Source organism: Trachurus japonicus, chromosome 18 (genome assembly GCF_045865225.1).
Source record: "Trachurus japonicus isolate A0001 chromosome 18, Traja_1.0".
Classification (NCBI taxonomy): domain Eukaryota; kingdom Metazoa; phylum Chordata; class Actinopteri; order Carangiformes; family Carangidae; genus Trachurus; species Trachurus japonicus.
Window position 1 is genome coordinate 5,192,739 of NC_140924.1, and position 12,717 is coordinate 5,205,455.

At 41.6% G+C, this 12,717-nt stretch overlaps 2 protein-coding genes across 2 annotated transcripts in view; both read left to right on the forward strand.

The window, feature by feature from the left end:
* LOC146968469 (uncharacterized) overlaps positions 1 to 12,717 on the forward strand; it is a 56,289-nt gene that overhangs the window by 20,016 nt on the left and 23,556 nt on the right. The gene's annotated exons all lie outside the window — the stretch shown is intronic.
* On the forward strand, positions 99 to 10,675 carry LOC146968471 (butyrophilin subfamily 3 member A2-like). Its single transcript, XM_085760362.1, has 5 exons — positions 99 to 141; positions 560 to 662; positions 8,415 to 8,756; positions 10,107 to 10,394; positions 10,494 to 10,675. The coding sequence occupies exons 2-5, from the start codon at positions 569 to 571 to the stop codon at positions 10,673 to 10,675; spliced, it is 906 nt and encodes a 301-aa protein (XP_085616488.1). The 5' UTR covers positions 99 to 141; positions 560 to 568.

A 12,717-nucleotide genomic window follows, 5' to 3' on the forward strand; every position in this document is an offset into this window, starting at 1 on the left:
TTTGAGATGATAAATCTGAGGCTTTCTGTTCTAGATAAACTGGCCTGGTCAGAGGTCTTTACTTTATGATCATGAGTCAGTAAATGATTTACAGACTTCAGACCCGTCGTCAGTTGAAATGAGCAACACAACTAGCAGCAGGTATGTGGTTTTCTCATCATTTTGCTTCGGTTTTAATCTTAAAAAACTTAAAAGTGAATCTATTATCACAAAAAGTTGCATTCATGCATTGAACGTTGATTGTTATTTAATTGGGGTAGTGAATCGGCTTCTTATTAGAGTTTGTTAACTGCCCTGAAGGCCTGGAGGTTTGAGACAAATATGTCAGGTATTAAGACATTATTTTCTCACTAGACAGATGGACATGAACAGAGTGTAGCATAATTATTGTCCACAATAATTTATGCAGCACAAGTTACCAGCCACAGAGTTCTCCACAGGTCATTAGCTATGTGCTCAGATGTTTGAAACTACAAAACTGCTTCATTACACAATGCATAGAAGCAAGGCTGATCTTTTCTGGGACATACTGTATGTAATGGTTTCCGTACGTTTCCAGAGCTGCATAATGTTTCATCAGATGGCTGAACTCTCCATTCAGTCTCCACTCACAACCATCAGTGTCCTGGTCGTCCATCTTCTCCTGATGCCCTTTGCTGGAGGTAACGTCAAGATACAATGATTTTTCAGTTCAGTTTTGGACCCACAGATGAATTGTTTTTTCCTTTTTACAGCAAATTTCTGTAACTGCTGCAAGGGCGTCAGTTTACTTTGAAAAGTGGTGGGGACAATGATCATATGCGCACACCCCCCCCCCCCCCCCCCCCCCGACGCACCGCACCTGGCTGACACCGTTTCCCAGACCGTCAAAGGCTACCGTTCTCAACCAGACTCTGGTCTCCTATAGGACCGGGTCTGGCTCCAAGTTTGAGCAAATAAATGAGCAAAGACCAGACCAGGTCCGACCAGCAGTGTTTAAGCCTGGACCCTGGACCCGATGCTCACGAGCATTTTTTTTTTTTCTCCGCCGGACCGCAGCAAAAAAAAAAAAAAAAAAAAGCCCGTAGTTGTGTTTAGAGACGTGACAGGTGGGGCATGACAAGCTGGTGATCAGCTGTGGTCATTGAATTGTTAGACTACAGTAGGTCATTTCAATTTGCGCATCTGTGTTTTTTCCTTTTAATTTTTTTTATAACATCTATGTGCATCGAGAGTGAGTGAGAAACAGAGAAACAGCGGGTGCACCAGATGATTACCAACCGGCAAAAACTGAAACGAGACGGTTATAGAGAGGAAAAACACAGAATATACACCTATGTCCAAAGGACTTTGTCCCAACGTGAGTGAGGGAGGATCGGATGGTCGCTCAGGTTTAGTGATGAGGAACTGTCACTGTCAGCAGCTGCTCCAAACAGACACGTTACTAACTTTATTTTGAAGGGACAGATTAGATGTTGATTTCGTTAACAGTGACTTTGCACCCAAACAATAAGCATATATCGGCATGCTGTCTCATCTGGTACAATCGACCCCGCGTGGAGGCAGCCCTTCAGTTTGGCTTCTGTTCTATTTCACGCGAGCCGTGAGCCCCGTCTGTCAAGCTGGATAGACGGATCGTACCGGACAGGAAGTCGGGCACAGAAAAGGCGAGATAATCCGGTCAATTTTCAAATAAAGTTGTTGCTTGTCCGTCTATAAATATTTGTCAGTTGCGTCTGCACACACACACACACACACACACACACACACACACACACACACACACACACACATACAGAGCTAGAGACAGACCTGTGTGTGTGTAAAACCGAGCACAGACGTGGTCGATGCTTTACCGGCGCGGAGAGAGAAGCTGCTCCCTGTGTGAAGCGGCTGCGAGGACGCGCGCAGCGCGCCGCTCCGGGCTGTGAGAACTCTTTAATCGAAGCTACATTGTTGCGAGTTCGCTCCGGCTGAGGCTCTGCGCCGTGCACACTGTTTCAGCTGCCTATTTTGTCATAGTTTATCAATGTTTTTTCGTCATTCTTCATTAGGATAATGTTAAGTTAATTTTGTGGTGGGGACAAAATTGTTCTTGACAAAAAGTGGTGGGGACATGTCCCCAGCGTCCCCAGCGTAAATGACGCCTATGAACTGCTGGAACATTTATCTTTTGATGCAGTCTGAAGAAACAATCAGAGATTGACTATTTATTTATTTATTTGGTTCATTTCGGGCATGTCAATTAGTCATCATCATCACACATCATCTCAATCCAATTAATACAATACACATGACCGAAAGGGAAAGCGGGAGAAGCAAAAGCTTATCTAGTCCCGCCCCCAATACTCACATATTCATTTTTTCTGCATGTTACATTTTTGACATAACATTCTTCCAGTATTTTCAAAATTTAACAATTTGACATAACATTTTTTGTTTTTTTTTGTTTTTTTTAACATGACATTTCTCACTTTTTTCTTTTTTAACATTTGACATTTTGACATAATGTTTTGCAGCATTAGGCAGTATGTAGAGTTGAAGAAATTGAAGTCCAGCTCTAGATAGAGCATAAGGATTACGTGTGTGTCTGCACATGTGTCCAAAAAATTTTTTTTCCGTCATGAGCGAACAACAGTCTCTTCTTATTGCCAGGCATGTCACAAAAGTCACAAAGTCACAAGATGGTCCAATTGACAGAGAGCAAAGTCTGGTGTGGTCCAATTGACAGAGAGCAGAAGTCCAGTGTACTGATTATTTGTTGGGATGGTGGGATGATGTGGGAGCCCTTTTCGTGCCAATTCTTCTTTTTACTCATTCTCTGCGGTTTTCGTCGCCATTTCTCTCGATTTCCTCCCGAGTTTTGGCTATGTCAGCTCGCATCAGTGACACATACTCTCGGATTGCGGATATGTCGGACCGTATCCCGACCACAGCACTCCGAGTTGTTGCGTTATCCTCCCTCGCGTCGGTCTGCTCGGTGGCGATCTTTCTCATTTTCCGATACTGCATGTAGGCGCCAAAACCCAGGGCGATCATTCCAATTGTCATGAACGTGAAGATGTACACGTCCTCGACATCCTCCACATCCAGTGGGGCAAGGCAAAGGACTCTCCACTTCTCCCATCCATCCAGCATGTAGCCGGACATGAAGGTTCCGTCCGGGCATCTTGGCTCACCAGAGGCCGCACGCCTTGTTGAGAACACTCTGTCAATCGCATTCAGTGACCAGCTCAGCAACTCCATCATGGACCAGTTGATTGGCGTTGGTGTGTCGATTAGCAGTTAGTTGAGTTCTTCACTTGACTGATTTCTCACAATTAAATCACAGTTGCATTTGTGCCCCAATTTATCATCACCCTGTTGATACTCATTATAATAACATACTACGTACTATAATAACATACTACGTACAAACTGACATTGGCCTCTGGCCACACAAGTTTCTCTGGTTCATCAAATTGTTTTGGGAACACAATGTTTTTTGTTATTTCCCCTTGTAGTCTCGATACTGTGTGTGCCGTTAGCCTCTCTGACCTTTATCAGCTCTCATGTATCATTCTGTACCGGTCAATCGTTGAGTTTACATACTTTTTCTTGAAGACGTTAAATGTTCGTAATTTTTTGACTTCATCCTCTTGCACATTCCATAGTTTGACGCCTGCGACCGATAAGGAAAAGGATCTTAGTGTGGTTCGTACCCTCCTCAGCTTAAGGATGTTTTCCCCTCTAAGATTGTGTCTCCCTTCTCTGTTCATGAATAGCTTTTGCAGGTTGAGGGGGAGGCTGTTGTTAGCAGCTTTGTACATCATTTGCATGGTGCGATAGTTTATTAAATCATATAGTTTGAGAATATTAGATTTAATAAATAACTGATTTGTATGTGCCCTATAATTGGCATAATGTAAGATCCTCAGTGCTCTTTCACTGCATGAAAAGTGGGATTTTCGACAGTTAGCGGCACTGTAGATTGTCGTGGAAGTTCAGGTTTGCGACTGCATACACCAATTTGCAGGAAACACCCACAACTGTCAGGAATTGTCGTGAATTGTCAGAAATTGCCGTGGGCTTTGCTGGACAGTCCCCCCCCCCCATCACCTCCCTCTCCCTAATTCAAGGGAAGGCTTTAACATGTAAATGATCGTGCTGTGAGCTATACAAATGCAAATCAGTGTAGCATGGTAGCAGGAGGAGTGTTATTCCAGGTAAGATTTTTCTAAAAGGTATTAACTTCATTTTAATCCTTATAAAACCCACTGTCAATTTAAAACATCCAAAAAAAGTTTTTTATGCATTTGAATTTTAACACATTTTGTCAATACTGAGAAGTGCGCTGGTGTATTAGGGCCATATGTAAGAAAAAAAAAACTATTTTAAAAGAAATATATTCAGAGAAAAAACTAACAAATTGACTTTAATCATCATCTAAATAGGTTTTTAAAAATTATGTAAAATGTGTTATCTACTACAATGTTATGTAAAAAAGATTAATACAACAACCACAACAGTGAAAAGCAACCGCATTTTAACTAGACAATTTAAATGGGACACTATTTCCCAGGACTTTTCCCAGGTTTGTCTAAATGAATACAACTTTGAACATATTAGGCTAAGTTTGGAACGAGTGTTGGGAGATGGGCAAACCACATCTCGCGAGTTCTTCCATATAACAATGAATTCCCCTGTGATTGGAGGACCCGACGAGACTCCTGGTCCTCATCCAATCACGTGAGGTCATGGGCAGGACTAACACGGAAGTACTTGCAAGGCGTAAACAGACTTCGTTAATATAATACATCCATGACTTCTTCCAAAGCCGTCTTTGCTTCTTCTCACAACTTTGCTGATTTGTTGACTACAATGGCTGGACGGCGTCTTAACTTCGCCTCCCCCTCAACTCCTCTGCATGGACGCGAACAACACCTTTCCACAGCAAGTCGGCAGACCGACGAGAGGAGAGTGCTTTTGAACGCTGTTAGTGGGCTGTCTCGTCAGATAACTACCGCCGACACAGACTCGGACTGACTGCCTTGGAGATGAGAAACAGGCCAGAGGAGCCCAACTCTAAGAGGAAAAGACGGATGCAATCCCAAAATTGCGGTAAGAATATGTTCGGTGCCTGCTTGCTAAGCAGTAGCCTAAAAGTAAAGCATTCTTTCCGTAGCCCAAGCTAAAAGTAACCTGAACCAGTGTGTTGCTTTATCAAAGTGTGTTTCTGTGTATTTACAGGATGCAGTACGCCGTCTTCACAACTCTGAGGCAACTTGGAGGAGCTACAAACCAGAGCAAGGGTAAGATTAAAGAATAGGCTATGTGTTCATTCTGCTGCATAAGGAAAAACGTAAAACAGAAAACTCATCTTAACCGTACATTTTGTTTTCACAGACTAACCTCGTGACCACTGTACCTAATGCCGATAAAGACACTATTGTGTGTAAGTACTTTGTGCTTACTGTTCAATGTAAGGGGATGCATGTTAATGCTGTGCTTAAGTGTATCTGTTTTATACTTGCAGCGCAGGCAGAAGCTGTGAAAAGGTCTGGAGCTCTGCAGACTCACATTCAGAGGCAAATCCTAAATACAGGGCAACACACCACAGATGTTTACATGGACAAAATTAAAAAAGAATGTCATCTGTTACCTACAGCCCAGACGCAGCAAACAGAGCTGTGCCGTAGGATCATGGAGGAGACTGCTGTGTGTTGTGTTTTGTGCTATGTATACATACATTTTTTATTATTATTTATGCCAATAAAGCTCTTTCTGTGAATAAACATGTTGCTGGCAATTTTCCTTTGCTCAATAAATTCATGTCCATAGGATAACAATGTGTGTGTATATTTCAACCAATTAGGAGTGATTTTTCTAGTTTAAAAGTATATATATGAACCAATCACAAGTCATTTTTCTAGTTTAAAAGTATATATATCAACCAATCACGAGTCATTTTACTGGTTTAAGAGTAGTGGTTTCAATCAATACTGAGTGAGGCCATTCAAGCCCCGCCTGGCCGCTGCTGTTCATATGCTGATTAGAGCCATTAACACCTTCTGACCAGGCGCTGTTTCGCCGCTATTCATATTTAGCCCCTCCACCAGTGGTTCGTTTCTGTCAGTATGTGGCACGGACGAACGTGACGTTTGCAGTCCATAAATTGTCGTTAATTGCCGGAAATTAGGGAAATCTGCGGGCGTTTACGGGGACGAAAATCCCACTTTTCATGCTGTGTTTTTTGGAGTATTAACAATGGATGGGTGGAGCCTTTGTATGTGTGACCCCACACCTCTGCACAGTACTGTAGGTGTGGAGAGACTAGTGCATAGTACAACATATGGAGGGCTTTTTGATTTATTATTTTTTGTGCTTTCCATATTATGGATACACTTCTGGCCAACTTGCTTTTTAAAGTTCTTATGTGTGGCTTCCAGCTTAACATATTATCAATAGTCACACCCAGTACTTTATTCTCACTAACCCTTTCAATATTCACTCCATTTACTTGGATGTTAATACTGTTGCTGAGGCCTTTTTTCCCAAATAGCATGTATTTTGTTTTCTCTAAATTTAGTGATAGTTTGTTTATGTTAAACCACACATGGAGCTTGGCCATTTCGTGGTTAACCGTTTCCACGAGTTGGATCAAGTTACTCCCAGAACAGAAAATATTGGTATCATCCGCGAATAATATTAGTTTCAGAATGTTTGACACTTTACATATGTCATTTATATATAGTATAAACAGCTTCGGACCTAGAACTGAGCCCTGCGGGACCCCACAGACTATGTCTAGGCAAGTGGATGAGTAATCATCAATTTTAACATATTGGGATCTTTTGTCTAAGTAGCTCTTGACCCACTTCAGTACTATGCCTCTAATGCCATATCTTTCCAGTTTAGATATTAAGATATCATGGTTAATGGTGTCGAAGGCTTTTTTCAGGTCTATGAAAATTCCTATTGAGTGAAGTTTTTGGTCAATAGCATCAGTGATGATCTCCACCGACTCAGTTGGAGCCAAGGCAGTCGAGTGATTCTTTCTGAATCCATACTGGCTATCATTTAGTAATTTGTGCTTATTTATGAAGTTGTCAAGTCTATTGTTGAATAGCTTCTCTAGGATCTTGGACAGTTGTGGTAGTATTGAGATTGGTCTATAATTGGTAAACTCATGTGTGTCCCCATTCTTAAACAGTGGCACGACTTTGGCAACTTTCATATTGTTTGGAAATGTTCCAGTTTGAAATGATAGATTGAATATGTATGTTAGCGGCGCGATGATACCAGGTAACACTTTCTTAATCAACTTCATGTCCAGGTCATTGACATCAGTGGATGTTTTTGCTACACATGTGTTGACCAGGTGTCTTATCTCTGTGTCCTTCACTGGTGTGAGAAACATTGAGTTGGGATTTCTGTCTCCGTCTTTATCAAAGTGGTCCCAGTGTAGGGGTGAGTCAGGAATGTCCTTGGCTAGCTCAGGACCGATGTTTACGAAGAATGAGTTGAATCTATTTGTTATGACTCCTAGGTCGTCTTCCTGCGTGTTGTTATGGTTGAAGTAGGGAGGGAGGCTTGGTTTTGCTCTTTTGTTATTAGTCACTTTGTTTAAGATATCCCATAGTTTTTTAGTTTGATTCATATTTTCAGCTAATAGATTGCTATAGTATTCTTTTTTGCGTTCATTTAAGATGCAATTTAGTTTGTTTCTGTACGTTTTGTATCTCACTTCTGACTGGACCGTCCTAGATTTAATGAACTGTCGGTACAGAGTGTTTTTCTTCCTGCAGGCATTTACCAACTTTTTTGTGAGCCATGGCTTTCCCTCCTTATTCTGATTTGTGCGTCTCTTTCTCACAGGACAGTGTTTGTCATACAGTGTTTTGAAAGTTTGACTATAGTGCACCCATCAGACTTGAGCAAACAAGAAACCTGCTGTTACATTTAGAGAGACTCTGTAAATTTAGATTTTTATTCTGGTCTGTTCAGTATCTTCATAGGATTCAAAGGGAGGAGGACTAAACTTCTTGTTCCATCACGTTATTTTAGTAGTTTTTTCATGATCTTGAAATCAACCTCGCCTTACTTGGAATTACGTTTCAAATTCCCTCTTACATAAATGTTATTGCATCGTGTCTGATGTATAAAGGGCATGACTGAGATGTAAGGCAAGGCAAGGCAAGGCAATTTTATTTGTATAGCCCGTTTTTACTAGGCTACTATGCTATTGTATGAGATTCTAAGTTGGACCACCATTGGTCATGATCACTGCATGAGTGAGCATAGCCTCTGTTACAACTTCCTCAGTCTACGTATATACATGTATGTAGAGCTAATTAGTAGAACAAGCTAGCCCAGCTGTCTAAACTGTGTTATACAACTGATGATGCAACAATGTGTTTAGAAAAAACTAATGAGAGAATATCTGTTCTTTTCAGGTCAGCCTCAGTTAATTGGTTCATCTCAGCCAATAGTGGCCACAATTGGTGGTGACATCATTTTGCCATGTCACCTTGAACCTGCTGAGGATGTTACCAGCTACGCAGTGGAGTGGTCGAGGTCTAACCTGGAACCAAGATTCGTCCATGCGTGGCGTATAGGTCGGGAACTCGCAGATATGAAACATCCATCGTACTCAGGACGAACATCACTGTTCACTGATGAACTGAAGCACGGAAACATTTCACTGAAACTGTCCAGAGTGACGCTTGCTGATGAAGGGAGATACAGATGTTTCATACCAAACGAGGAAACTGAATCCATCATTGAGCTTCATGTTGGTAAGTAGTGAAATACCATGTGAGTAGTTTGGTGTCGTCTTGTCAGGATCATCTCAACTGTTAGTCCGTGATATTGGATTGTATAACAAAAGTTACAAACAAAAGTTAAAGGTCCCAAATTATGCTGTTTTTTGACCACTTCACATGTCTAAGCAGTCCAACCACATTGTATCCGTAGTGTATTGCCCCCAAATCAATCTGTGGTTCTAAATGTTAGCAATCTAAAAGTAGCTCTCAAGAGCTCTCCTAAGAACAAGCCATTTCTCTCTATTTTTACGCCCCAGAACTTTGTTGGCCCGGAGGGGCATAACAATGGACCCAAACACAAGGACAAAGGCACTAAATTAACTAAAAGGAGATTTAATATAAAACACAAACAAAATAGAACAAACAAAATAGAAAAAACAAAAGCCAATGATGGGAGGCAGGCAGCCCAGCAGTCCCCACACACTGCCCCCGCTTTCTGGGGCCAGCTGCAGGGTTTTTACTCTGGACCAGGTGAGCCTCGTTTGGCTGATTGAGGCCTGGGTGGACACAAGGCCGAACCCCTTCCGGCCGTAACACTATCTATCTATCTATCTATCTATCTATCTATCTATCTATCTATCTATCTATCTATCTATCTATCTATCTATCTATCTATCTATCTATCTATCTATCTATCTATCTATCTAATAAGATGTGTAAACGACTTCTACTCCACACCCGTCAACTCTGTCAAATAAAAAAACAAGTAAAACTGAGGCGCAGCGCAAACTCTGCAAGGTGCGGACTGTGATGAGAAGCTGTACCGGAGAATATTGATGTGGTTTTATGCCGAGAGAGGAGGCCTTGCCCTCATCTAGATGTGCTGTCATTCCATGACCAGGACTTATGTAATTACAGTAAACAGTAGCACTGTGAAGATAAGTGGTCTTACTGTCGCTGTTCTGGAAAAATCTCAGTGGTTGAGACTCTTTAAAAAATCATGAGACTTTGTGATGAAGTTGCCTTGAATAAAATCAACTAACTGATGAGAAAATGTTCATGTCAATGAACTTGGCAACAGGAAAATATGTGAATTGTCTGCATGACCTCAAGCTCCATGAGCGCATTGGCTTAGTGTTAGGAGGGTTGGAGTAGGAACCAACTGTTGCTTTAGTTTTAAGTTGTTAATGGCCAAAGAGGAACAGTGGTTTGATGTAAAAGACTGATTCACTAGTGAGAAACTACAATCCAGGGTCAAAAATTAAACAGAAAAATTACAATGAATATTATTATGCATATTCATCATAGTATTGAATCATTAGCTTCAAAGTTATTCATTTGATGGTTGTATTGGTGAGCATTGTTTGAAATGTTCATCTTCAGGTGCTGCCTCGTCACCTGTCATCAGTGTAGCAGGGACTGACAAAGACAAGGGGGGAGTGGTGTTACAGTGTGAGTCTAAAGGCTGGTATCCAGAGCCTGAGCTGCTGTGGCTGGACGCTGAGGGAAAGCTGCTCTCTGCTGGACCTACAGAGACAGTCAGAGGTCCTGATGTCCTCTATACTGTCAGCAGCAGAGTGACTGTGGAGAAGAGACACAGCAACAGCTTCACCTGTAGAGTCCAACAGAAGACCATCAACCAGACCAGAGACACTCACATTCATGTTCCAGGTAGAAACTCTACATTTAAACACTGTGTTAGTTTCAAACAGCTGAGGTCTAGTTCTACACAAACACCATCTGATCTGATTGTGTGTTGTCTCATTTCAGATGAGTTCTTTAAGGTCCAGTCCAGTTCTTCTCCTGTCATCACTGGATTGGTTGTTACTTTGGCTGTTTTGATTATTCTCTCAGTTGTCTTTTTCATCTGGAAGAGAAAAAACATCATCAGTAAGTCACAAATGAACTATAATGGTTTGACAAAGTCAAGTTTTCTCACAAGTTCAATGTGAATGGCTTCAATGGAAAGACTGAGTTAGTGGTGGGAACAGAGGAGTTCACTTTGTCAGTTCAATTCAACTTTATTTCTGTCACAGTAAACTAAGTGAATAGATTATTCTTTTTTCTACACAGAAACCACGAGAAGACAAAGGGATGAAGAAACAATAGAGCAAGAGGAGCTCAGGCCGGAGAAACAGGTAGAACAAGAAATGAAAGACCCCCCCCCAAACACACACACACACACACACAGCGGCGGCACCAGAAAATTATTATTGGGGGGGTGATGAGGCTGGATTGTTTATAGGAGGTATATATATATATATATAATTTATTATAGTTATTCCAAGATAAAGAAAACAATAACTACACAAACAGTAGACAATAGAACAATTGTAACATGTTACTGTACGTGACTGTTGACTGTTGATCTATTGTTGATTTGTAGCAGATATGAATACATGTGAATGCTGATGAGAACAACATCTGTTTATTATATTATTGTTACATTTTTTGGTCTTTTTAATGTTTAAGTAGTAAAACTGTCCCACATTATCTTTGGTCCGATCGAAAATCAGCAGAGAGACCTGCAGAGACAGAAGACTGAGCTGGAGACCAAGAACAAACAGGTTCATCTGTTCAACATCAGATTCCTGTTTCCTGATCTCTATGTTTTTGTAAAAAAAAAAATCAGGGATTTTGTTATTTTCTAATCTCTAATTAAAGCAGAAGTAAGCAGAATATTTGTGTTAATATAAGTCTTAAATAGTTCTATCTTCCGACAGCAATCACTTCTATAGAGTGTTTGGTCTGAAACACGGGTCTATCAGTCACTCTGCTCTGCTGTAAGCCGAGGAGAAAACTTTCCTTGTATCCTACAACCTTTATCCAATGAGGAGAGAGAACGGCACAAAGGGGCGGTCCTCTCTGTGTGTGCAGCCAAGGGATGCGCGTGAATGTGGTGACGTAGGGACGATGGTGGGGACTGCTAACTCCATCTGCTCACAGGAAGTTAGACAAAACCACCGGATCGCTTACTTCTGCTTTAAAGACTCTTTATTTCTTCATTCAACTACAAACCTATGTCTAATAACAACAGAAGGTCGCTGAGGTTTTCCAGAGATTAACTCTTTGACTGCCAGCCATTCTCACAGCAGCTTCCTCCAGCTTGCCAGGCATTTTCCAGCTTTTTGACTGATTTCCGTAGACCCACCATATATTATGTACTGTTACTACATACACATTCAACCCATCAAAGGAAAGATGAGGGTCTCTAGTTTCCAGGAAAAAAAACTGTTTGTTTCTATCTTGTTCCAGTCTTGTGAAATTGGTGGTTGAATATAGGTTAGTTTAGCCCAAAATGCCATTTTGGCACCAAAATCTTGAGAAAAAGAGGTTTTTGTGTCGGCTGTCATTTTCAGGTGAACCAGTACAATTGGCTCCTTTATATTTTGCTTTAGTGATGCCTCAACATCTGTACAGTTGTTCTCTTGTAAACAACAACTAAATCAACACTGACAAATGACTTTTGATGACAATAGACAAAATATTTAGCTACTGACACACACAACTGCAGCCTTTTTTCCTTCTTTTCTTTGAGTTACAACTTTTTATTTTCTTTTTTTTAGTGTGTGTGCGTACGTGACGTGTGCGTGTGCATACGTGTGCGTGTGTGTGTGCGTGCGTGTGTGTCTGTGTGTGTGTGTGTGTGTGTGTGTGTGTGCGCGCGCGGATCAGTTCGACAGGTTTTTGTAGCCGAAACACGGCGCTTTAGATCAGATCCAGCTTCCTCTGGTCAGCAGGCAGCGGTCTCACTCACTCTCTCTGTCTCACACACACATCTACACACACACACAGCCTACAGCTCTGGCTGACGTGCCCCCTGAACTCACAGCCACAGACATGTACGCTCACAACAGACAGACACCTTTAGCTCTCCTCGTCATGTTCGCCGGCGCCGTCCGTTCCTCATCCACACTAGATCGGGGATTTTCAAGCTGCTATCTGAGTGATTTCTCGCAAAATCTGGCGACTTTCCAAACGCTCTTGATGACTA

Excerpts from the sequence above, each read along its gene's own strand:
- LOC146968471 (XM_085760362.1), top strand. The coding sequence starts at position 569 with ATGTTTCATCAGATGGCTGAACTCTCCATTCAGTCTCCACTCACAACC. Across the intron at positions 8,757-10,106 it reads CATCATTGAGCTTCATGTTG|GTGCTGCCTCGTCACCTGTC; the intron begins GTAAGTAGTGAA and ends GTTCATCTTCAG. Across the intron at positions 10,395-10,493 it reads CACTCACATTCATGTTCCAG|ATGAGTTCTTTAAGGTCCAG; the intron begins GTAGAAACTCTA and ends GTCTCATTTCAG.